Here is a 24,649-nt window from a genome sequence, read left to right on the forward strand (position 1 = left end):
GCATTAGCTCCTCCCCTGTGAGCGAAGCAGCCTCCTGAGTGGTCAGCGTCTGTGGCGGACTTGGCATTTTACCTCCCTGGTCCCTCCCTTCAGACGTTTGAATTTGCCATGACTCAAACCTTCTTCTATTTTTGAGATGTGGCTCCTCGCTCCCTTACACAATAGACACTGATGTTGCCAGTGAACTGATGCACAAAAGTAGAACCAGTGCGAAAGAAGTAGAGCTTGTCGTGGGCAAAACACAGTATTTTAGGTTTCTGGTTTCTGTTTTTCTTGGACACTAAAGTGGGTCACGAGCCTATGTAACATCCTTTTCTTTGGGATGCTTTTTAAATTCATTTGCAGGATGGGGGCTCTACGTGGAAACAAACCCCTCAGTCTGCCAGTAGTGCCATGTAGTACCACTTGAGCTTCACACCCACTCTATGTTTGTGATGACATATTATAATGGGACGAGGTTCTACAGTGAGAGGATGAATTTCTCATTTGTATCGCCTGCTGCAGAGCTTTATGAACTGTGGCCTTATCAGCTGCAATAATTACAAAGTGAAGGCAGCATCCTTGCCTCATGTCGCTTGAGCTGCTGAGCCTGTTGTGGAGCACACAGAGATTTCATGTTGTTGTTGACAGATGCTAAGCAGCTTATCAATCTTATGTATTTTAATATCATAAAATTGTAATTACTTGTTCTGTTTATCATGGAAGAAAGGGAGGAAATTATGCTGAGATACCTTTTGTGCGCTGCATTTGTTGCATGCAAACAAAGTAAAAATGTGCTGCATACAGAATAATTACAAAAAAATATATATAGTTTTGTCAGTGTTTTCCCCCTATGACTTTTTCCAGTAATGGTGCTGAATCGGGTGAGTTTTATTTTGCACCACAGGAAGATATTTAGCGTGTTCGCTGATTCAAGAGGGACTTGAGATATGTGTCTGTACACAGTTGTATATGTATAGTTGTGTTTAGTAAAGTGCTTGAACACCAGGTCTGCCAACTTCTCAATTTAGTTTGAAGTGAGATTGGTGAAGTCATTCCTCTACCCCCAAGAAATTAGTTTTTAAAGTTCAGCAGCCAAATTCACAGCTTTAAAGCATTTATAGTTGAAAAGCCAAGTCTATAATCGTGGACAATGATGAATGATTATGGTTTATCAGCCTACTTGCCAACCTCCAGACAGCCTAAAAACGGGAGATCAAACCTAACCAGGGCGTCTTGGGAGGTTGTCCCAGAAAATTGTTAATTTCAGACAGTAGTTCTGCATTCTAATGAATTTCTGGAGTGATTTTATTGCTGAAATGTGGAGTCTGGAGGATGTGGGAACGGGGCATTGGAAAACGGGACTCTCCGGAGAATCTGGAGGGTTGGCGAGAAGCTCCATCCACAAACAGTAACATTGTATGAAAAACAAATTGTTCAAAGACAGAGGATCCCGCAGGATAATTTTGTTCAGAAAACAAACAAACTAGATTTTATTAAACTAAAAAGCTGATGTCGAAATAGCAGAGAGAGGAAAAGTTCTTATTTTGTTTGGATTGGTCATATTTTTCTCATTGACTATGTCAGAAGTGCTTCTACACATATTTACTGATAAAACTACAAAAGCAGTTCATCTTCAGCCAAATTTAGCTATTAACCAGTGAGCTAGGATAAATACCAATGCGTGATGGACTATTGCAGCATCATGCATTCCTCAGAGGATGGCCTGTCTCGCCTGTCTGCTGGACTTTAACCACCCTAAATGATAAGACGCAAGAAAGCTCTCACTTGCATGGCTGTTTACATTTCAACTTTTTAGTTAAACTGTTCAAACTATTGATCAAATCCATGAAAGATAATTATTGTCCTAAATTGTCAGAGATGTATATGCAACACACTGAGTTTGTCTTCCCCTCCTTGCATTGGACAATCAAGCTATCACATTAAGATACAAACATAAAATCAATGGAGTGGTGAATGAGGTGAATATAATATGCTGCCCTATATGGAAACACAGAGAAAAGTGCATCAATAGGCTCAATAAAACAGGATGAGATAGTTATTTGAAGTGACAAACAGATGAATGGTCCATCGTAGTTAAATTCAAACACCACACCAAATTGAACTGTATAGAGCAGTATAGAGGCTTTGCTTTAACTCTGGTGTTGTAACTGCTTATAGGAGACACTGACAGCACACGGACAGACAAGCTGTCTGTCGGCACGGTGTTATCAACACAGAGACAGACAGGTAATAATTGGTTGGTAGTGAGACTGGAGCCTTTCTTGTCGCCAACTGCACTTTCAAACGACCAATAACCAATAACAGACTGCTAAATGGTAGTAATGTCTGGGGGTGTTCTATTTATAATTCCTCCTTGTTCCCGACTCAAGCTGCTTAAAGTGGAGATAGGGAGTTGATTGCGTCTGGGAAGCAGCGGCACTAATATAGGGGAAACACTGGTTTTGGGGATGTGTTTGCCTCTATGCTGTTAAATTAAACTTCTGTTTTAATGGCTTGCCAGCTTTTGCGTTTTTGAAAAGGTTTAAATGCACTCCAGTACCCAGGTTAGTGGGAGAAATGAGTTTAAGTCAGCAAATCACGTTTACACGGCAACAACCTGATTACTGTTAAACCCGTGTTTAAATAGAGTTGGCTGCTAATCAGATTTCTCCCTCACCCCCTACAACATTGTTGAACCAAGGCTTCCACAGGCATATATTAACACAGTTCACACAAAGTCTTGAAAGTTTGGAAAATGCTTGATTTTAACAGTTAAGTTTTCAAGGTTAGGAATGTGCCTGAGTTCAAATATAGTCCTTGAAAAATTATCTTGTATTTCATCTCCACAGTCCAAAACTCTTTTAATCTTCTAATTTAAAGTGAAACGATCCCGTCATCGTATTTGTTTGTTGCCTCCAGACGCCGACTGGAGAGGAGCTGAGCTAAATTTACTGACATGGGCACTGAAATGAAAAGGGGACATTTTTCTGTTCCGTCTCACATCTAAGTGTCGCGCACGGTGTAGATAAACAAATTGACAATATACGGTGATTGCTGACGGAATAAAGGAATACTGTAAGCTGCAATTGCATTTACATGTGATGATAAAGGCTTCAAGAGTCGGGAAATGTTTGGCTTAGGTACCTTGAAAGTCCTTAAACTGCTTGAATCTGTATTCTTAAAAAGCTGCACAAACCCTGCACTGAGTATATTATTTAGACATCAGGTTGCAAAGTGTCAGTTAAGACAAATTTGCACACGTCATGAGGAGAACCAGTCAGCCTGTGAAAACAGCTGTGTAATGTCTTCCTTTTTCTCTGGAGGAAGCTTTGTTATGTCTTAGAAAATATCCCTTGTGATGTCAACAAAGCAATCTTGGTTTGGGATTAGAAATAACAAATATTTAATGGAAAGCCTTTTTTACTAAATGGTGGAAGGAGTCGGCATTTACCAGCCAGACATATTTCAATAGCAGCATGGGATGTATAGGATCCAGCATTTTTGGAATTCGACTAAAAGTTCGGATACCTTGCTCTCATTTTTCCAAAAGAAAAAAAAAAAGTCTGTAATACTTAATCACTTTAGTACTCTTTAAGTCCACTTAAACACACCACATAACACATTTGAGTCTAATGTTCAGAAGAGGTCATTCAAACATGATGCATAAATTCAAGTGCAGTGGGACGTCCTCATCTCACCTGAACCTCATGATCCCAAACTGTGTTATTCTGACAATACAGAAACACTTGACTAAACTGTTTGTGTAAGTGTTAAAAATTTCCACATCTGTCAACTCGGAAAAAAAGGCCACTTTTCCTCACTGTCGCTGTGCTGTCGTTACACTTTCCTCGCAGAGCTACACCATGTTGTCAGCATCTCTGTTTGAAGTCCCAACAACAGATACAACATGTTCTACTGACTGTGCTGCACTTATTCTTACACCGGTTTGGTGGTGTGAATGGGGGAAAAAAAATTCCACAAAGCACTTGTGGGACGACATTAAAATTGAAGTATTTCTTTAAACACGTTCCTGTTCATCTGGCGTGCTGAGCCCACAGATCTGAAGACACAAGCGCCTCATTTAAAATCAGAGTCAGGTCTAGTCAGTAATGACAAAACGGTGATCTCAATATTGATTTTGTGATGATGTTTTGGGCGAGCCTGTTAGTATTTTCATACATTTCATGTTTTATGGAGGTGGGACGTGTAGTCTTTTTTTTTTTTTTTTAACCTTTATTTAACCAGGTAAAATCAGTTGAGAAGACAATAGTGTTAGTAATGGACTAGAGAGTTAAGGAAGCTCAGAAAATTGTATAATTCAACCTTTAAGACAATATGTAATTTATGTCACAATATTGCCATAATCCCAGATGATATCTTCTCACACCACAGTGATGATTTTATATTGATAGATGTCCCCGCTTTAGTCGGAATCGTGAGCAAACTGTTATTTTCCTTCTCACCAATGATTTTTTTAGCAGTCTGTAGCTGTCTGCGTCTGTCTCTCATGCTTCCACCACCACATAAGCACACTGTACCAGAGAGGTGAAGTCAGTTTGTTAAGGTAATAACAGTCTGCTGTGCTCTCCTCGTCTCCTCCTCTCGCCCTCCGGCCTGCTCTCTCCTCTCCTTTCCCTTCACTCGCAGGCTCTCAGCCCGGTAAGGCGACCCATTCATCAATAATTGATAATTGGCCGGGACAGGTGAGATGGAGAGGCAATTTGTAGAAAGTATGGTGTGGGTGCACTGCCAGGAGATTGGCTCGGAGGAGGTGAAGGACTGAGGTTGGGGAGTTGAGTTGCTACTCAGGGCCAGTTGGAAGGGCTCAGCCAACCCATGTACTACTAAATAATCCTGCTAGTATGTGTAAAAATATGAGCATGCAGAGGCCGAGTAACACACATTCAAATACTCACAAATAGATCCCAAAATCACAGATCACATTTTTGCGTCACAAGGCTTTAAACTCTCTACTCTTTATACACACAGTCAAATGGCTTTATCTGGAAAGTGAAAGCTCTAGAAAGAGCAGCAGAGGGGAGGTTCCTCACAGAGCGACTGATATGCCATAGATGTGGTGTATATACAGAGCAGACAAAAACAAGTTTGCTCTTCCTCATTAATTTCTCAGTTTCTCCAAGAAATGCACGACAGGAACACTGAATCAATTCTCCCTTTCTGTATTTTTCTCCTCTTTGCTCTAAGAAAGCCTAACATCAGAAAGAAATGTCACGTTTTTATGATATGTAACATGTTGCTCATAAAGCTTTAGGTAAAGCCAGCAGCGGCACTACATCACACAGCGAAGGCCACATATTTAATGAACCGTCATCTTGTTATTACACGTCAGGATCAGACGGGTTCACCTCAGCAGATAACTGATGGAGTGACTGATTGCATAAGTCATATGTTCACCAACCATTCAGACCAGCACGTCACATTGTCAAGGGGGACAATGTCTTCTGAGTTTAGCTGGAACGATTAGTATATTGGTAGAAAAATAATCGACAACAATTAAAATTAGTTAATTAGAATCAATCCTTCATGTCATTTATTAAGCAAAAGTGCCAAATGTTTGCTGGTTCCAGGACCTGGATGCATGTGAGGATTATCTGCTTTCATTAGTTTTTTATTGTATATATTTGGATTTTGATCTGACAAAAAAGAAACATTTAAAATGTGCAACTTTGACTTTTGACTTTTTATAGACTAAATTATAATATTTTCAGTTAATCGACAGCTTAATCGGCTGTGAAAATAATCGTTAGCTGCAGCCCTACTTCAGACATTGTACAGGTTGGGAAAAGAGGAGACAAACAGCCCAGTGAGTCAAAATCAGGTGCTGATATCTGAGGGACAAGTGGAGTTTTTATGCAGCCTTGTTCCAAAACAAACACAAACCGCTTCTTCATAAAGAATCTTTATTCTCTTATTTTTCTAATCCAATTCCAGCATGTTTTAGGAGTTATTACCATTCAAGTTTAAGTCTGTTTCAACTGATCTGCTGTCAGAAAAGTGCTGAAAAACATACACTTCCTATTTTTAGACAGTTTTGTCTTGCAGCTAGTCTTGTATATGGCACACACCTACTTCTTAATTAATACACTCTTGCAATTTAAATCTGATTCAGTTTTGCAGTGTTGTAGGTTTTTATGCTAATGCAGTGCCTCGCAGAGGAAACACCAGCAGCAGTTTCAGACTCGTTTTGAGTTGCCTGGTTAAAGAACCACTGGAACATAAGTACAGTAAATTTCAAAAATGGAAAGTGCAGGTAAAACACATGCACATAATGTATAGAATAATGTAAGAATTAGATACACATGCAACACATGCACAATGTACCTGATGCCTTTCCAACACACACACACACACACACCTCACCTTCCTACAACTTCCCACCTTATTTCCTGTTCCATTAAATTCTTTTTTATTTTTTTTTTAAACTAATAATCTCTGTCCATATTTTGTAGCTTTTACATGGCAGAAGATGGAGCGAGGCTCATGCTGTGTGTGTGTGAGCGCGCTCAGGCTGGGCACTGATGGTGTGTCTGCTGGCTGCTGAGTGCAGAGTGAGGGATTGAAGGAGTACTTATTGATTTTGGCCACACATCTCTTCTCCTGAAAATCCCTTGATTGCTTTTGTTCTGCTCCCTGTCTCCCTCTTTCTGTCTCGCTTCCTCTAATGAAACTCCAAATGAATTGGAGCACGTACTGACTGCTCTCTTTCTCTCCTCTGCTCTCTCACTGGCCTCCTTGGTCTCTCTCCCACTCTCTCTAGCTTTGTGTCTGCCTGTCTTTGTCTCTCTGTCTTGCTTTCCCTGCTGATTTCTCTATCGCTCCCTTTATTCCTCTCTCTGTCTCTCTCTCACACTGGCTTCGTGTCTCTCTGCCCTCATCTTATGCTCCCGTTGCTCTCCATCACTTTTGCCACACTTTCTACCCCCTACTTTATCTGTCTCTCTCTGTTTGTTTATTTTCCTGTTCGTCTCATCGTCTCTTTCCACTTCTCCCTCACCTTCATTTCCCCATCTCTCCTCACCCAAACATGAGGAGGGAATGTGGGGTGGAGATGTTGCCTACCAGCAGCAGCTAAATCTATTCTTATAGAATGACTCAGACACATGACCCACTCAAATGGGCTGATAGCCCTTCAACAGTCGCTCTGTCCATTCATTCTTTGGCCGACTCTCCAGGACTGTTTTTCACCTTCGATTCTCGTTTTTCCTAGTCGTGATCTGTGTGTGTTTTTGTGTGGTACAGGGACTTTCTTTTAATCTTACGTACAGGCACTAGGGGTAGGTATTGAACTCTGTACTTTTAAGTGTACCAACAGTATTACGTTGGTACTGCTGGGCTACTGATTCATATTAAATAAATCAGTGCCGAATTTCAGTGCCTGGGAGTGTGAGACTCCCCTGCAGCTTGTTAAAGTCCAGTATGTTTATCTTTCTCAAAACTTGACAGAGACGATGCTTGCTGCAGTTTTGTGTGGTGTGTGAATTTTTTAAATGAATAACAATGCTGAAATTGAGAAGTTTGGACTTATTTATTACAACTGAAATAAAATTTTTGTTATTACTGAGAGAGTAAAAAAGGTACAGAGTTTCAGATTCTACCTGGAATAACTACATCTCAGAGAATCCATGTCAGAGCTCTCTGAGACACAATGCTGTTACCTGCTCGAGGCTGACAAAGTTACAGTTTACTAGTTCGGTGGAGACCTTCTCAGAAAATGTTGAAAACAGTTGTGTAATGTTTTCTGTGGCTCTGGAGGAGTTTTGTCAAATCATAGACGAGACAAAGAGATAGATAGGTGTTTGACAGGTCAGGATGGTAAACATAGGATCCAGTGTTTCTAAAGGTTGAAACATATAAAGAATGAAAGGTTTGGATATGTCAAACCCTGCTACACCCATTTGTGACCATTGTTTTTTTTTATCTGTCTCATGTGAGTTTATTAAAGAGCAAATCGAAACTCTCTCTCACACACATACACACACAGACATACACACACACACACACACACACCTCTTGCAGTATCTAGCCATTCAGACAGTCTTCATTTGAATCATTTTGATCAAGTTTTTGAGCTGTCTTTGAGTTTTCTGCCTCCACCCAAACTCTGTGGAGGTAAATGGACACATCTCTCCAGAAACATAGTCCCTGTTCCTCTGGATAATCCACAGAACAGGTAGAAAGTAGTTCCAATCAAAAACTTTTGACAGTGCAGTCTGTGGATTACCCAGAATAACCAGGACCAGTTACGTAACTGAACTGTTTCTGAACACCACAAATGAAATTTCTTCTTCACCCTCATTGCATTTGGGTCATGGCACACATTGATATCTCCAAACTTGGGGAAATAAAACTGAAGCTGCATTAGTTTAATTTAATTTAAAGTGTTAATCTAAAAAACAGACTTTTAAAGAAAGAAAAAAGGCAGATCTTTCTAGTCGTCTAGCTGTAGCCAGAATTTAAAAAATATTCAAGCTATAAAAAACCAAGCACCCCCCCCATATCCAGATTACTTTTAAGAGCCCTAAAATCTCCGTTAAAAACGCTGCTCATTTGGTGATTTTTCCATTTTTTTGATTAATTCAACTGTTAATTTGCCCGGGGATGGGTGACATGGTAAAAAGCATTTAAGCTGATTTCTGTGGATTTTCTCTACTCCACTAGGAATAAATTCTGGTAGAAGAAATACAAAAATCAATGCATCTAACAATTTAACTAATTTTTCCAAGACATTAACTCTAAAAACGGATTGGTACCCATCTTTGAAAAACCAACTATGTATAATTTCATGAAAGATGAAGTACATTTCAGGTCGTTAATTTCCCAGAAAAAATACCAAGGTCATGACCTCTCTTTTCTCTGTGGAAGCTACAGAAATGCCCACTGTGTGTCTCTTTGCTGTTTTACAGTATGTGGATAACACAGATGAGCTTTCTCTACATTACTGTTCTTTTAGTAGTTACAATGCTTGAAATACAGGATTTTACCCAAATAAGAATACAAATGAAAACACATTTGGAGGGCATGAAAATGACGAAGAATCCTGAGGGCGCAAATACAAGTGTGACACACTGTGATATCCATGACTTGGCTTTTATAATCAGGGTAAAAATGCAATGCTGCATGAATCAGAAGAGAAAACCTCAGCCTGATGCTGTTTGATTCATGTTTCAGTCCTTCTATGTAAAACACTTGTCTACGTATACAGGAGTCTTCCAGGGGACTTCATTGTTCCAGCTCATCAAGTGTGCGTCTTTGTGCTTTATACCTGCTTGTTGTGCACCTGAGACTGTGTGTGGCTACAGCCGATACACTCGTTTTCCCGCTTTCCCCGTGGGCGTCTTTGTTCCACCTCATCTGATGTTTGTATGTTTGACCGTTGCACCTCTCACCACCCAGGGGAGCTGGAGGAGGAGATGGAGAATCCAGAGATGGCGGACCTCCCCGAGAAACAGAAGCACCAGCTCAGACACAGAGAGCTCTTCCTGTCCCGTCAACTGGAGTCTCTACCTGCCACACACATCAGGTACGCCCCCCTGGTGTTACACCACTAAATGATCTGTTTCACTTTGTCAATCTTTTCATTCCAGTTTCTCTTTTTTCCCCACATGAGTTTTGGACTCGCACAGTGCAGTATTTTGATGGACAGTAACCCAGGCTGTGAATGAAGCCTCCACACAGTTTTATTGGGCAACCACTGAGTCCAAAAATTCTCTCAACTCAATAAAAAGATCCCTAGGAAGTGATTGTCAGTGAACTCAGAACAAGTCCAAATGAACCCGATAACTGCTCTGGAAATTGACAAGAGAGTTGTCTTGCGTCTTTGTCAGAATTCTTTTCACTTTCACTCGAAATGAATAATAACTTTGGCTGTGAAAATGAAATTTAGCATTGTAATTATTAAGATTTTCGTCCTGGATTACTTGGCACCTACGGTTTGAGCAGCAACTGAGCAGGAATCCAACAGAAGAAGAAACTGGCCTATCTGTTCACAGTGCAGCCAATCAAACACACTTTGCTTTAATAAAGAAATCAGTCAAAATAATGGCAACCGTACACAGATTTCACACTGCCCACAATGAGAGTAATTTTCCAACAGCAGAACACACAAAAGTCGTTTCCTGCTGAAAATGTCCATTGTCTTGTTTGGTAGACGTATTATTGGTGAAGGATCCGTCCTAACTGAAGTGACAAATACACTTGAGTTCCCGGTGGCTGCTTCAAAATAAAAGCCCAAGTTTGTGCCCACATCTTTACAAAGACCTGGCTTCATCTCAGCCCCGTATCAAGCCACTGATCCCGGTGGTGCACCAGGTTCCGGTAAAAACAAAGGAAAATATAGTAAAACAAGCTGATAAACACATGAACTATTTGATTTTATTTTCTTAATGATTTAATGACTATTCGTAGTTTGAAAATCATGGCCCATCCCTTGTAGGAAATTAGAAATGAGTAAATAAAACTTTAGTTAGAGTTAGACTGGATTACATTTTGCATCATCTTGTGTCTATCCTGTGTGCATTGATTTGAGCATAGCATCATAAATGAGGTTTGATTTCATAAAAATCTTAAGGATTAGGGCTGCAGCTAAGTATTATTTTCATTATTGATTAATGTGGTGATATTTTGTTTTCATTTGGTCTTTTAAAAAAAAAAGTGAGAGCAAAAAGTGAGAAATTCCTGTCAGTCATGTGCTCATAAGTTTTGTTTTTTGTCCAACCATCAGTCAAAAACTCAAAAAATATTCAAATTACCACAATGTGAGACCAAGAAAAGCAGCATTTTCTCACATTTGAGAATCATTATGCATTTTTGTGGCATCTTTTGCTTGGAACAGTGAATCAATTATCAAAATATCAATGCCAATTTAATTTTCTTTTCATCAATTAATCGATTGATAGACTAATCGCTGTAGCTCCATTAAGCTAGGCATTGAATGTAGCATAAATTATGTAGTAGCAGCAAATGCTTCTAAAATGGCAGCATTTCATCTCTGACCATTGATCACACTGTTTTTTAATGAATTTGGAGATTTAATTAACCAGCTTCTGCTTCTGTTTTCATGCTGCTCAGACTGTTTTTTACCTTCCAGATTACATTACATAAAATGCACCACATTATTTGCTATACATAGCTATGACGGCTTTAGTAGTTCAGTCAAACAAACTCAGAAAATAAATCCACCCATATGCGCGCTGGAGCGCACGTTGAGCGCTAAATGTCAACAGAAAGCCGTTTCTACATATAGAACTGCCTTTGCTCGTCAGTGAGCTCCTGGCAAACCTGCCTAATCATTACCACATTATTACTTGACTTTTCTGAGGAGAGGCAGGAAGAGCAAACTGACATCTGCTCGAGTAAAAGTACTCCGATGAGCTGTTTGTTTAGCGAGGATTCAAACTTGATTAAGATTTCTGACTCAACATCAGCGTGCAGCAGGGTCACATGAGGTGTTTGAGTTTATCACCCTGCCAGATCGTATTTGCTTTAGGCTACAGAGGTATGACTAATAAGCTGGTAAATAATTTGAATTCAGATGGTAGCAGTTAAGGGACAGAGATGGGTGCTGTCTGTGTCAATACACTGGGCCATTTGATTCATCAAATAACAGACTGTGCCAGCTGGAACTAAATCAGTATCATCGTTGCAGATTCTTAGATACATCCTACATCAAAGTATCCTCCTGGACAGTTTCTCTTGCAGAGACCTGGACCAGGCTAGCAGCCTTCATCTCACACTTATGTAACGTACCATATCCTTGACTGAAAGTCTACTTTGTGTTTCACATGTTAACTATTCACTCTTTCCTCCCTCCTCCATGTCTTCCTTTCCCTCCTTTCCTTCCATCCTTGCTGGACTCCAGAGGGAAGTGCTGCGTGACGCTGCTCAACGAAACAGAAGCCCTGAAGTCGTACCTGGACAGAGAGGTATGTGCACCAGCTCGAAGGGGTCGTCTTAACTGTGATTAGCTATGTTAGATTTCAGGATTATCTAAGAGAGAGGGTGTGTATGTGTGTGTGAGAGACTTATGAGTTAAGAGATTCTCGTTTCCAGATGAATTATTCAACGTGTTGACCCAGAATGTTCTCTTCACATACAGTAATGAGGAGACGAGAGACTAGCAGAGGAGAAATACACGCGCACACACATGCTGAGACAGATACACTCCTCTCTTTCGCCTCTGCGTTCGCCCCGTCTCGCTTCCTGTTCCTTTCATTCTGTCCTCACGCCTTCCTGTTCACGCCATCTGTATTTCCCAGGATGCCTTCTTCTACTCGCTGGTGTATGACCCTCAGCAAAAGACTCTGCTGGCTGATAAGGGGGAGATCCGTGTCGGGAACAAGTTCCAGGCCGACATCACCGACCTCCTGAAAGAAGGTGCTTCATACTTTTTTTTTTTTTTTAGGTAGAATTGTAATTGACACAGAAGTTTTATCCTTAGCTTTCTTTTTATTCTCTTTAAACAATTTTTTCCACCTTAATAGGACAGTGTCAAATATGATAACCTACTCAAACTCATTTCTCGTGAACATATCATGAACTATAAACAGCAACCATTTATGTTTTGCAAGTAAAATTATGAAGAAAAAAACCCAACTAAAACTAGGTTTCCATGGCAATCACAGTGTGGATCCGTGAATAAAGTGCATAATCAAAGCATTTGCTGCACAAATGATGATTTTGCGGCTGTATGGAAAGGATTGGGTGCCTGATGTTTCTTGATAGTTACTAGACAACAACAACGTCTGTATTGTTTCCCTCGTCATAGTTTCTATGGTTGCCACGGTCACACAGTGAGCCACTGCCACTAACCTTGGCGGGACGTCTGCCACAGTGTTTACATTGAAAACATTGGAGGCGACGGAGGCAACCACTCGCCGTCTGAAAGCACCTTAAAGCTGCACCTACTCATACTGTATGTTTCACATCCAAAGCTGATTAGATTTGATTTTAAACTCACTTTGCAACTTGTCCATAATAAAATCCATGATTATTTTCATTCAAGCAGTTTGAAAGATATTTTGCTGACATTTTGTGCAAGTGTTTCGTGCAGATGTTCACTATTTTCAAATGTGGCTATTTTTCTGCCGGATTTAGGGTTTGGTGATTTGCCAGAATTTTAATCTTAGCAGGTGGGAAAACCTCTGAAATTGCAATTAGGGCACCAAGGGACACCAAGCTCTCTAATTAAACCCATGTTAATGAAATTCTGTGACATGTGTTAGAAACCCAGGCAGGTTGGCTGGTTTGTTGCAGGCTGGCAGCTCGACAGACCCCACCTATTCAACTCTGGGATTCATTAAGGCTTTACACGAAACACCAGGAAGAAAATCAAGTTTTATTGTGGATTTTACAAACTTGTGTTGCACACATAGAAAACAAGGAATCATAATGGCCTTGAACAGATCAGGAGAATCGGCTGTGTCTGTATCTGCATGTCTTCTGGGTCCGTGTAGGCGAGGATGATGGCAGAGACTTGGAGAAACTAGAGGAGAAGGTCTGGGACCCCAACAGCTCGCTGACGGAGAAGCAGATCGACCAGTTCTTAGTAGTAGCTCGGTAAGTCAACACACAAGTGCAAAAGCATACAAATAAAAGCATAAAAAGTGTCAATAAGTTAGCTTTACAGGTGCTGGTAGGCAGATTTTGTTTCCTTTAGCCAGAGTCAGGCTAGTTCTCTCCCCTAGTTTCTAGTCTTTATGCTAAGCTAAGCTAACCATCTCCTAGCACCTGCTTCACATTAAAGGTGTTAGAGCGGTATTGATTTTCTTAACTGACTGTCTGCATCAAAGCAAATAAGCATTTTCCTCTAAATGTCCTAACATTTAATGCTCCTGATTTCACTTTTTTAGAGCTGTATATGGTTGCTTAGCAGTTCTAAGTGTTTCAGCGCTAGTAGGCTGGAGTTGTATCATTTTCTCTGCAACACTGTATCACTTAATATTTTATCAGGAAGCACTGAACTTTGCTGACTAGTCTTTCAACTATTTTGTGCATGGTTGAGTAAAAGACATTTGGAACTATATCAAACACAAAATGTAGATGTTGAAAACACAACTCCAAATTATGTTTATTTAATAATTATGTCGTATATATATTTTGTCTGTTTCCGCATCACGTCTGTGTCCCTCAGGTCAGTAGGTACGTTTGCCAGAGCCCTGGACTGCAGTAGTTCTGTCCGGCAGCCCAGCCTTCACATGAGTGCTGCTGCAGCATCCAGAGACATCACCTTGGTGAGATGCACACACATGAAAGCAGCCTTGGGTTAAATCAGCAGCACACTATCGATGAAAAGTGTCGAGGGGAAGCAGTAATGTTAATCATAGAAACCGCTGGTAGTACACACGCGTGTTTGTGTGTGTTAGTACGTCTGTTAGTGATTCTTCAGGCCTGTGTCTGGTTATCCTTTACAAACACTTGGCCTTAGAAGCCTAGTGTGGGTCTATTCTGCCCTAGATCTCATCCTCATATATAAAACATAGATGAGAAGCCTGCTAGCTACCCACATGCACGCGCGCGCACACACACACACACATACATATATGTATAAACACAGCCTAAAGCCTTGGACTAGCGGCTGCATACAAGCTCCATTGGCTAAACAAAATAAAATGTGATAATACAGAATCTCATTGCATAACTGAGTCAAACAACAATAGCAAGTCTTGAGAGTGACATGCATTTATTTCTTGTGTTTCAGTTCCACGCTATGGACACCCTCCACGCCACGGGCTATGACATGACTCGAGCCATCGCAGCGCTGGTACCTCAGGGTGGGCCCGTCCTCTGCAGGGATGAGATGGAGGAGTGGAGCGCCTCAGAGGCCAACCTGTTTGAGGAGGCACTAGAGAAATACGGCAAAGACTTCACCGATATCCAGCAGGATTTTGTGAGTAGCAATAAAAAGCACAGTAGTTTGATATTTTGGGAAATATGTTTATCCGCCCTCTTGCCGCAAGTTAGATGAGACAGTCAAAGCCACTCTCATATCTGTTTGTAAAATATGAAGCCGCAGCCAATGGATGGTTAGCTTAGCTTAGCATTAACACTGGAAACAGGCTTCTTCAGGAGAAAATAAACCCCTGAGCTCTTGTTGCCTGGTAACCTCATGATGAAGAGTGCAGGAAGTCAAAAGAAAAAGTCTGGCCCTGTGTAACCACAACATGTTGTGTGTACAATTTGTTTTTGTACAGATCAAACAAACAAGAGATAAGAGCTTGAGATGTGCTGGAGTATACTGCATACTGATACAGGCTGATACAAGGAATCTCCTTCATAAAATCCCAGAAATCAACAAAAATCTAATTTCAGGACCACCCATTGATAAGCCAGTTGCTGGATGAGATGATCATGATTATCAGACTAGATGTTTTAAGGAAAATTGATGAGTCAAAATTATTTATATAATGCATTTTTTTTTTCTTCATCTTTTATCATGCCAATGTTCTTCTAAAACAGACATTCTACTTAAATGAAATGAAATGTTTTACGTATATTAATGTTCTAAGAAAACTAACAGTGGAAACAGACATGCGAGTGGTATTGATCTCAGGAATAAAGGGAAAAAGCTTTTTTTCCAAAATGTCAAACTGTTCCTTTTAATTGTGGAGTGTCACAGCTATATTTTACTTAACGTATCTCTGTGTAGTCGGGGTCTTTTTTTCAAGAGTAATTATAGTGTAATGGAGATTCATAAGGAAGACATCATGAGTACTTTGTATGCTGCTCATCTGCCTGTATGTGGGATGTCTAATTCAGAAATGTGTACAATAGGTATTTAGTGCACTCATACCTCCAGTTTCTGAGTGCAGAAACCACAGAATCCTGTAGCAGACATTTGGACCTTTTTTAGGCATTTATATCGAACGACTTTCTAGCACAACAGTAGTTTTGTAAACTAAGACTGCAGCCAGCCCAAAATAAAGGGTAAAATGTTAAAGCTAAGCACAATGGGCATTTATCCAGAAGCATTCCACAGAAATATCTTAGAGAAAACTAACTAAAGCCAGGAGAAAGCTGCCTCTCTGCTGTCTGCTCCTTGCAATCCTCTGTGCTTTGTAGAGTTCACCACCGCTCATTATGCTCACTGTGTGCGTCACTCCACCACCTGGTGGCTGGCTGCTGTCAGTACTGCTCACTCAGATTTCCACCCAGGCCTTCTCTCAAACAACATGACTACACCAGTGTTATGGGTGGGGCCTCTGCTTGGCAGCTCATTTGCCTTTCAAACTTCATAAAGAGAACTTTACCCTCTATTCACTTGTTTTTGGTCATCTATATAAAGATTCTCCTTGTATAAAACAATGCTTTTGTAACAGATGAGTAAAATACAATGGGCTAAAATCATTACAATATTCATATGGGAATGCTAAATCCACTTTTCCTCTCAAACAGACGACCTGAGGGTTTTTAGCAGCTTTACTGAAAATATAAAAAAGTAGTGCATCGCTAAGAGTCAACTGTCAAGTGTGTATTATCCTCGCTTCTAGGTCGGTCTGCGGATTAAAACCAGCAACCTGTCAGTCAAAAGTCTCACCACTACACTGAAATAATGATTATTTTGTGCCCTCTCTCCTTCTCCAGTTGCCCTGGAAGTCACTGACGAGTATTATTGAGTATTACTACATGTGGAAGACCACAGACAGATACGTACAGCAGGTAAACACATCCATTATATGTCGGTGATTAAAGAGAATTTTCTTGGGGCTTTCTTAATGGGCATTATGTCATTCAGAGCAAATTTTCTTGATCTTTTTGTTTGCAAGTGATTTACATCCCCAAGTTTTGGGGAGTTTATGCTTTGGCACATATCTGTATGCTTTCATCAGGGGTGCTCCAAAATAAAAAGTTCTAACAAGAAGAATCATAAACCAATATCACGTCTGAACTCAAGATCCTTTTAATGCTTTTTTTATTTCACACTAGTGTTGGTGGAGCCAACCTCTCTAATCACACCATTCTGTCTGTGCTCTCTCCTCGGCTTCTGTCTCTGCTCCAGAAACGATTAAAAGCAGCCGAGGCAGAAAGCAAGTTGAAGCAGGTCTACATCCCTAACTAGTGAGTACCTCAGTGCAAGTTTCTGGTTAAATTACATTCATCAGAAACCCTTTTTGCAACACTATGGCGTCCGAATACATTAAGATATCAAGAAACGTTTGGAGTAGTTCTGACCTTCTCAGCAGCGTCTCTGGTGTTATAAAGTTGGGTATCTGCTGCTCTTGTGAGAGCATAAAACCGTCTTTCACTATCAGTATTAATGACAGCTCTCAGCACAGTATCAGTAGAACTGCCATCTCTGGCAGGAAGCTGATGAATGTCATTTTTTCTCTCTCCGGCCTGTTTTATCTTTGCTGGCTGACCCTCTCTCTGCTCCCCTTCAGTAACAAGCCAAACCCCAACCAGCTGAGTAACAATGTCAAACCAGCTCTGGTGAATGGAGCGGCAGGTGGAGGGGTCCCAGGACCTCCAGGCTCGGCGCAGACCCCCACCCTCGGCAGAGCCTGTGAAAGCTGCTACAGTAAGTCACGCACAAGTGCATCACGTTTTGAATATAAATTCATATTATATGATATGATAAAATTCCAGTAGGCCAGGGCTCCAGACTAAAATTTTAAATGCCTTCAAAACAACTAACATAGCGTAATATAAATACAGGTTAATGACAATAGTTGTGCTGTATGATCGGCTATAGTGACATTTGTAGTGTCCGAGACAGCTGGAGGTGACAACAGGCAGTGTTTTAAAAATGCCCCACTGTGAGTCACTCCGTTTGGATGGAGTTTGATGAGAAAATTGCCGCTTTAGTGTGGATGCAGCTCCAAAACAAAGGAGAAGAAGATGCATTCAGAATTTGACCAGCTTAGTGTGGGCGTACGCTTAAGTCTCAGTTATTAATGTGTCGATGTGGTGCTGTTTAACACTTGTCTTCATCTGTACTTGTAAACACAAGAGTAAAACATCTCCAATATGATTAGTACGTGGTTACAGTATCTGTTTATACTGATCCAACTTAACATCCAACAAAAAAAAAAAACCACATTCCTACAACCAAATACTGAACTGATCATCCAACTTGAATTCAGTAAATCTTCTCGACTGTATTTTCATTAACATGCTCTTGCAATAGACCACAACAGTAATTTACATTGCCATTTTAAAACAGCTAAAGATCAACGCTCTGCTCTCTGTATGAGGCACACATTTGATATTGGATTTACAACATGGAGAGGAGAGAGAATAGGATTATGTGCCCCGCAGCAGAGTATTATTTGAGTTATTTTAGTGGTTGTAGTTAACTCAGTGATGAATGATTAAAGGCTGTGCTCTCGCCTGCCTGCACATGAGCATCTTTCCATAATTATGTCAGCATTATGAACCATCTTGAGCACGTTTTATACATATATATGTGCGTATGTCTCACTGTTGCACTGCGCTCACTGTCCTTTGTTTGTGTGTGTGTGTGTGTGTGTGTGTGTAGCCAGCAGCTCCTACCAGTGGTACTCGTGGGGACCTCCCAACATGCAGTGTCGCCTGTGTGCTTCATGCTGGACCTACTGGAAGAAGTACGGAGGGCTGAAGATGCCCACAAGGCTGGATGGAGAGAGGCCTGGACCCAACCGCAACAACATGGTACAAACTCACTCACACACACACACACACACACACACACACACACACACACACACACACACACACACACACACACACACACACACGCTTCACTGGACATTTACTTGTTCTGCAAATACCAAACAACAGCCTTACTGTTTGCCTAAAGCCTTACCCTACCCTTAAAGGAACAGTTCACTCTCCAGAGAAAATCTTTTTTCTTCTCATTCTCGTGTTAAAACCACCATCAAGTTTGTACATTCGTTAGGGCTCGTTATTTTTATTATCAATTTATTAGAGCATTTTTTTCAATTGATTAATTCATTTGGTAATGAATTAATTCATTTGGTATTTTTTGTTGAAGAATATTTGATCTAGGAGATCGTTTAATTTGTTCATTTGTTGATCAGCTAATAATTAATCAATGATTTGTTTCAGATCACAGGTAGTCAGCTGGCATGGATTCCTTGTCAGAGTTCTTTAAATCAATATTAAAATTTGGAACTTTTCCGCTGCAAAGACCATAAACACTTCACTCAAACACCTTAAACAGGAAAGTCTAAATGTCCAAAAATACAGCTTTTTCAAAAGTCTTTTTTTTATGGTTTCCCTTAAATATATTCCTACATGTAGCAATTAATACAAAATGGTCCTCATAAGTAACCACACTGTATGCCAACGTGTAAATACTGTAAATGTGTTTACCCATCTGTCTCTGCTGTGTCAGTAAGCCAGATTGAGTACCACATACACTCTGAATATTTGCCCAACTAATGACGGGTTTATATATTGTTCAGCAGTGAACTCGAGTAAATTATTGGCTTCTAAATGACTGTGATTGTCTGCATCAGCTGGACCCGTGTGTTAAATGGATGGTGCATTTTGCATTTTAGGAAGCATTCCAGTCAGCTTCATTTTGCCAATCAGTAACCAATAAATCCAAGTAATTAGATCTATTTCAGATAACCATTTACTCCAAATGTTTTCTCTGCCATCAGGCAGGTGATAATTTGACCTGCCCCTAGTCCAGCCCAATGTTCATTACATCAAGTGTACGCTGTTGATGCACAAACGCACATTTCCTGTATGTTTATCTAACTGATGTTAATGTATTCGTACCACCAGAGCCCCCACGGCCTGCCCCTGCGGCACAGCGGCAGCCCCAAGTTCGCAGTGAAGACGCGACAGGCTTTCTACCTGCAGACTACCGGCCTGACGCGGATGGCTCGCCGCCTCTGCCAGGACATCATCAGGCCAAGATATCTGGCCAGGCACCCCTACCTCCCTGTCAACACAGCAGCCATCAAGGCAGAATGTAAGGACCTGATCCCACAGACTGTATCGTGCACTGTTTGTTAAAGAGACCAGTTTTTCTTTGGATTTTGCACAGTTGGAGTGAATTTTGGTCGGTTGTAAATTTCCTGTGTTTGGATTTGTACAGGTGCCCTGCGGTTGCCAGATGGGCCAAAAAAGCCTTTGCCACTGAAACCTGTGGAACGTAAACCTCTGGAGTCTGTGGTTCGGTATTTAGGTAAGAAGAAGTCGTCACCTACTGAATCGCTTGCGTTTGAGTTTCTGTTTTCAGTCAGTTTTATCTGGACGTGCTGCTGTACATGGAAGCATGGTTGCTGTTTAGCCACATTAGCGATGCATGTCAGTACACCATGAGCAACGATTGGATGGATAGCCATGAGGTTTTGTACAGATGTTCATGGTCCCCAGAGGACGAATCGTACCGACTTTGGTGACCCCTCTGACTTTTCCTCTAGCGCCACCATGAGGTTAACATTTTTGGTTTTGAGTGAAATGTCTCAACAATTATAGGATGGATAGCTTTGAAATTTGGTACATTATATTATATTCACTTATACATTTATTCTGTCCAGCACCCAGGATTTGTAGTGTTTGGACGTGTGTGCTTTCACAAACTTTTTTGCATAGTATTGTTATTTTGACTACATTAGCAGGTCAGTGTTAGCATTTAGCTACTTGCCAGCTGTACTCTTAGTTTTGTTGCTTTGATATTGTTAATACTTTCTTCCTGAAGTGACACACTGATTCTGCGACAAGAACATGATTTTGCTTTTCTCAAAGGATTAAAGCGAAGGCTGCCTTACTATTTTACTGCCTTACTGTATTTTCTTTTTAAAGCACATTCATAAATATGCATGAAAAGTGCAAACATCCTGTTATTCTGAATCATTGTGGGGCATTTTTGATACCTTATCTTAGCACCTGTGACTGCTTTGTCAGCTTCATGTATTTCACATCTTCTAGTTCAGTTGTTCCTTATTGTCCACTCAGCTGATCTAGAACAACCTGCTTTCTGTCCTCTTTTGTCCCTCTCTCTCTCTCTCTCTCTCTCTCTCTCTCGGTTTCCTACTTTCCCATTGTCTCTCAACCTCTCCCCGTATTTTCACCTGCAGAATCACACCCCCGTCCAGCCAAACCCGACCCCCCGATTCGTGCAGGGTCCATCTCTACTGGCAGCCTGACGCCCATAAAGTCCTCCCCCATCCTCAACAACGGCTCGCCCACCATCCTGGGCAAACGCACCTATGAACAGCACAACGGACTGGATGGTGAGTGAGAGGAGAGAGCACTGAGTAAACATCTACTTAAATTGAAATACCTGTTGTTGCTGAAAATAAGCATGTTATTCATGAAGATTTATTTAACTTTTTTTCCATAAATCTGATAATCTTGGTCACCTTGTTTTAATTTGACCAATTATTTGGTAGGTAAAATATATGACTTTTATTGAGATGACATTTTATGAAGCCAGTTATTTAAACTGGTCCTGCTGTGTTTCTTTTTTTAGTGTTCGTTGATGTACTAATTTGACTAAAGTTAGAATAAGGCTGCCATCATTAGCTTTTAAACTAATTTAAATGTTATTTCATAGCATTTTTTAGTCATTACTATGTAATTTGAGCTATCTTAACTGTAGTTACACAAACTAAATATATTACATTACACATAAATGTTAAAGCATTAATATCCCTGCTAAATGGGGATTGTTTTAATATTTAAAGAGAAAGTAAAAGCACGTCTGCGCTCCATGGTTCACACGATGGGTAAGACACATAGTTGAGATCCACTGCTGAAGGGTTAAGAGTTTATGTGGGGCTCTTATTTTCTTTTGGGTTATGTCCCACTTTCCCCTCTCCCCTGTGAAACGAGAGAGGGGAAGAGACAGACTGAGAGATCAAGAGAGTGAGAGCATGCCAGAGAAAGACAGAGAAGAGGGAGAGAGATTGCGGGAGGATCGGATCGGCCTTGCTGCTTTAGCTGGAGGCTACAGTCTATGTTGTCATGGTAACAGCGGAGAGGAAGAAGGGGAGGAGGAGGAGGAAGTGGGGGGCTTGGTAAGTGTGTCCTGAGGGAGAGCATCTCCACTGGTCTGTGAGCCCACCTCAGGCCCAGGCTGGGATAACACACCGGAAGGAGATGTGGGCTGCAAATCAGCCAGTATTTGGTCGGCAGTGGAGCGTATTAGGGATTAGTTTTTATTTTACCGCCAGTCTATCAACTTAGTCATTGGTGTCAGGGTAGTTTTTTAGAAGATAGGATTGCTTTTTACAAACATTTTTTATTTTTAGTTATACCAATTGTTGGATTTTTTTTTGTTTCAGTTATTAAGTCACTGTTGTTCCCATAAGATGTGTATTTTCAGCACCAACCGTATGGGTTTTCCTCAGTTTCCTATTTTCTTATTCATTTACTTTCACACTGATTTCTCTTTCACGCTTGTACCCTTAAAGGAATAGTTCAGTGGTTCTTGCTGTGAAAAGTTTGAGACCCAGATCATGTCTCGGCTTTAAAAAGTCCCATATTACGTGAAATGCACAATTTAATTTCTCCTCAACATAAATATGTGTCGCTGACACCAAACGCTGAGAAAAGACCGGCCTCTCTCCTTTTCTCCTGCTCCATCTTTCAGTACAAGTGTGTGAAAACACGCCGTTTAGATTTGGCTGCCTTTATGATGTCATAAGTTGAACATGTGACCCCCCCCCCCCCTTCAGCAGGCCATCTGTCCCCACCTGTTGAAAACCTGAATCCACTTCGCTGTCCGCAATTGTTCTCTTCTCAGTAACGTCAGCTCCCACTAACGCGTAAATGTCAACGGCGACGCAGACTGTTCTGTTCCTCTAAACGATGCATGCAAAACAGCCGCAGCAGCCATGTCTGGTCTGAGAAAAATAATGTGTCTTTTGAACATTAAACCATGTAAAACTATTCTAGTAGGACATCCAAATACATGCATGAATGTGAAAATTAGCATGATATGGGACGTTTAAATGTGGAGCTAGAACCAAGAGGTGCTTAGCTTAGCTTAGCATAAAGACAGGACACAGGGGGGCTGGAAACTGCTAGCCTGGCTCTTTCCAAAGTTCAGGAGTCCACCTACCAGTAACCAGTAACTCTGATGTTTACAAATAAGTTTGTTTTATCTGCTCGCAAACATAAATGTAAGAACAATTTATGGTGAAAACTTTTCCTTTAACACTCAAACTTTAACATAGTGTGGGGCTCAGGCTTTATGGTGGCTGTGGAGCGTTCAATCACCTGCTCGACTTGGTTTTGGATGCATGTCAGCATCATATGAAGCCGTCTTTCTTGTTTGCCATGCTTGATCTCACAGGTGCTGTAGAGCACATGGCTGTTTTCACCTGTGGGAAATAATGAGAAATGTTCCTTCATGCACTGTGGGTGTTGTGAAACAAGCTTTGTGGAGCAAAGTGAAGAGGAGAGTTTATGTTCTGTTTCAACTGTTGATACAGTGGCATTTAGTTTGTGGGAATTAGGTGATAGATTCAAAACTAACCTTTACATTATCTAACTGTCAATTCAAGAAGAAAGGCCTGATTAATGGGAATTTATTACCTCCAGTGCTGTAAACATTGATGAGCTGTGATTGGAATCCTTTAGAAAGACAGAAACCTGATGTCAGTTGTACTGTGGGGAAATTGTGTGGAGGATTTTATAGATGTATTTTTACCAAACATGACAGAGACAGAGTGGTCAAAAAAAGGACAAATTATTAAAAAGATGTGTACATGTCTATTCTTTAAATTCTGTAGGTGTAGTTAAGGAATTAGTACTTCATGGAGCCACCAGGGGGCAGAAGATTTCATCCTTTAGTATATTCACTGGACTGTTGGCTGACCGGAGGAGTGTGTGTGTGTGTGTGTGTGTGTGTGTGGGAGGGAGTGACCACCTCTTCTTGTACTCTTCCCCTTCTGCAGGCACTAAGTCCAAAGCCCTGATTCCGCAGTGGGACATCATGGCCAAACGGCTGAGTGAAGCGGGACGGCCCTCGGCCTCCCTGCAGGACGAGGTACATGAACTGGACTGAACGCTCCATGGGAACGACCTGTACTTCAAACCCCAGAGAGGTGGGACGCACTGCTGAGATTCTCTGAAAAGATCTTTGTTACTTTATTTCTGTTTATTCTGTTTTTTCTGTTTAAGACTGTCTGTCAGGTGCGTCTCAAGTGTCCAAACATGTTTGATTACTTAAAGTCTACAACGAGATGCAAATTTTTTGTGATTTAGGGGGCTTTAATACCAATAATTTGGTTTATTTGGTCTGTTTCTCAGCATTTGTGCCAAACAAACAAAGGTTATACATCACTTATACAGATCGGGGGAAGAGTTCTCAAATAGCAAATGGATTTAAAGTGTAACTTCACCTCCAGATCTGAGCCGAACTCCAACTACTGCATAATTTAGAAAAATGCTAAAAAGTGTGCAGGGGGGAGGATGTCATTGTGTGAGGCAGTAATTGCCCAGTGATCTGATTAGAGGACATTAACATCCTCTTTTCATTTAAATGACATAGACGGGTCTCAACCGGTCAACTGTATCTCAGCATCTCAGCATTCAGGGCAGATTTAAAGCAGTAATTGGCACGTTGAGACATTTTCAACCTACGAAATGCCGATTTTTATGAATTTGGTAAGAAATGTCAATATTAACACCAGCATTGATGTGAGTCATCACAGTACTGTCATGTCATTTAGTTTCCAGCTCAAAA

The 24,649-nt window shown here is 40.8% G+C and overlaps 1 protein-coding gene across 2 annotated transcripts in view; it reads left to right on the forward strand.

The window, feature by feature from the left end:
* The window catches only part of mta1 (metastasis associated 1), a 46,191-nt gene that overhangs the window by 19,206 nt on the left and 2,336 nt on the right, over positions 1–24,649 (forward strand). For both annotated transcript variants that reach the window (XM_070842130.1, XM_070842131.1), the window contains exons 5-18: positions 9,397–9,523; positions 11,861–11,924; positions 12,258–12,375; positions 13,455–13,557; positions 14,132–14,231; positions 14,699–14,887; positions 16,582–16,656; positions 16,997–17,055; positions 17,379–17,515; positions 18,476–18,627; positions 19,732–19,921; positions 20,048–20,137; positions 21,033–21,188; positions 23,859–24,008. In XM_070842130.1, the coding sequence (XP_070698231.1) occupies positions 9,397–9,523; positions 11,861–11,924; positions 12,258–12,375; positions 13,455–13,557; positions 14,132–14,231; positions 14,699–14,887; positions 16,582–16,656; positions 16,997–17,055; positions 17,379–17,515; positions 18,476–18,627; positions 19,732–19,921; positions 20,048–20,137; positions 21,033–21,188; positions 23,859–23,968 (1,670 nt within the window). In that variant the 3' untranslated portion in view covers positions 23,969–24,008. The remainder of the gene's footprint in view (positions 1–9,396; positions 9,524–11,860; positions 11,925–12,257; positions 12,376–13,454; positions 13,558–14,131; positions 14,232–14,698; positions 14,888–16,581; positions 16,657–16,996; positions 17,056–17,378; positions 17,516–18,475; positions 18,628–19,731; positions 19,922–20,047; positions 20,138–21,032; positions 21,189–23,858; positions 24,009–24,649) is intronic.

This window comes from Pempheris klunzingeri, chromosome 13 (genome assembly GCF_042242105.1).
Source record: "Pempheris klunzingeri isolate RE-2024b chromosome 13, fPemKlu1.hap1, whole genome shotgun sequence".
Taxonomy (NCBI): domain Eukaryota; kingdom Metazoa; phylum Chordata; class Actinopteri; order Acropomatiformes; family Pempheridae; genus Pempheris; species Pempheris klunzingeri.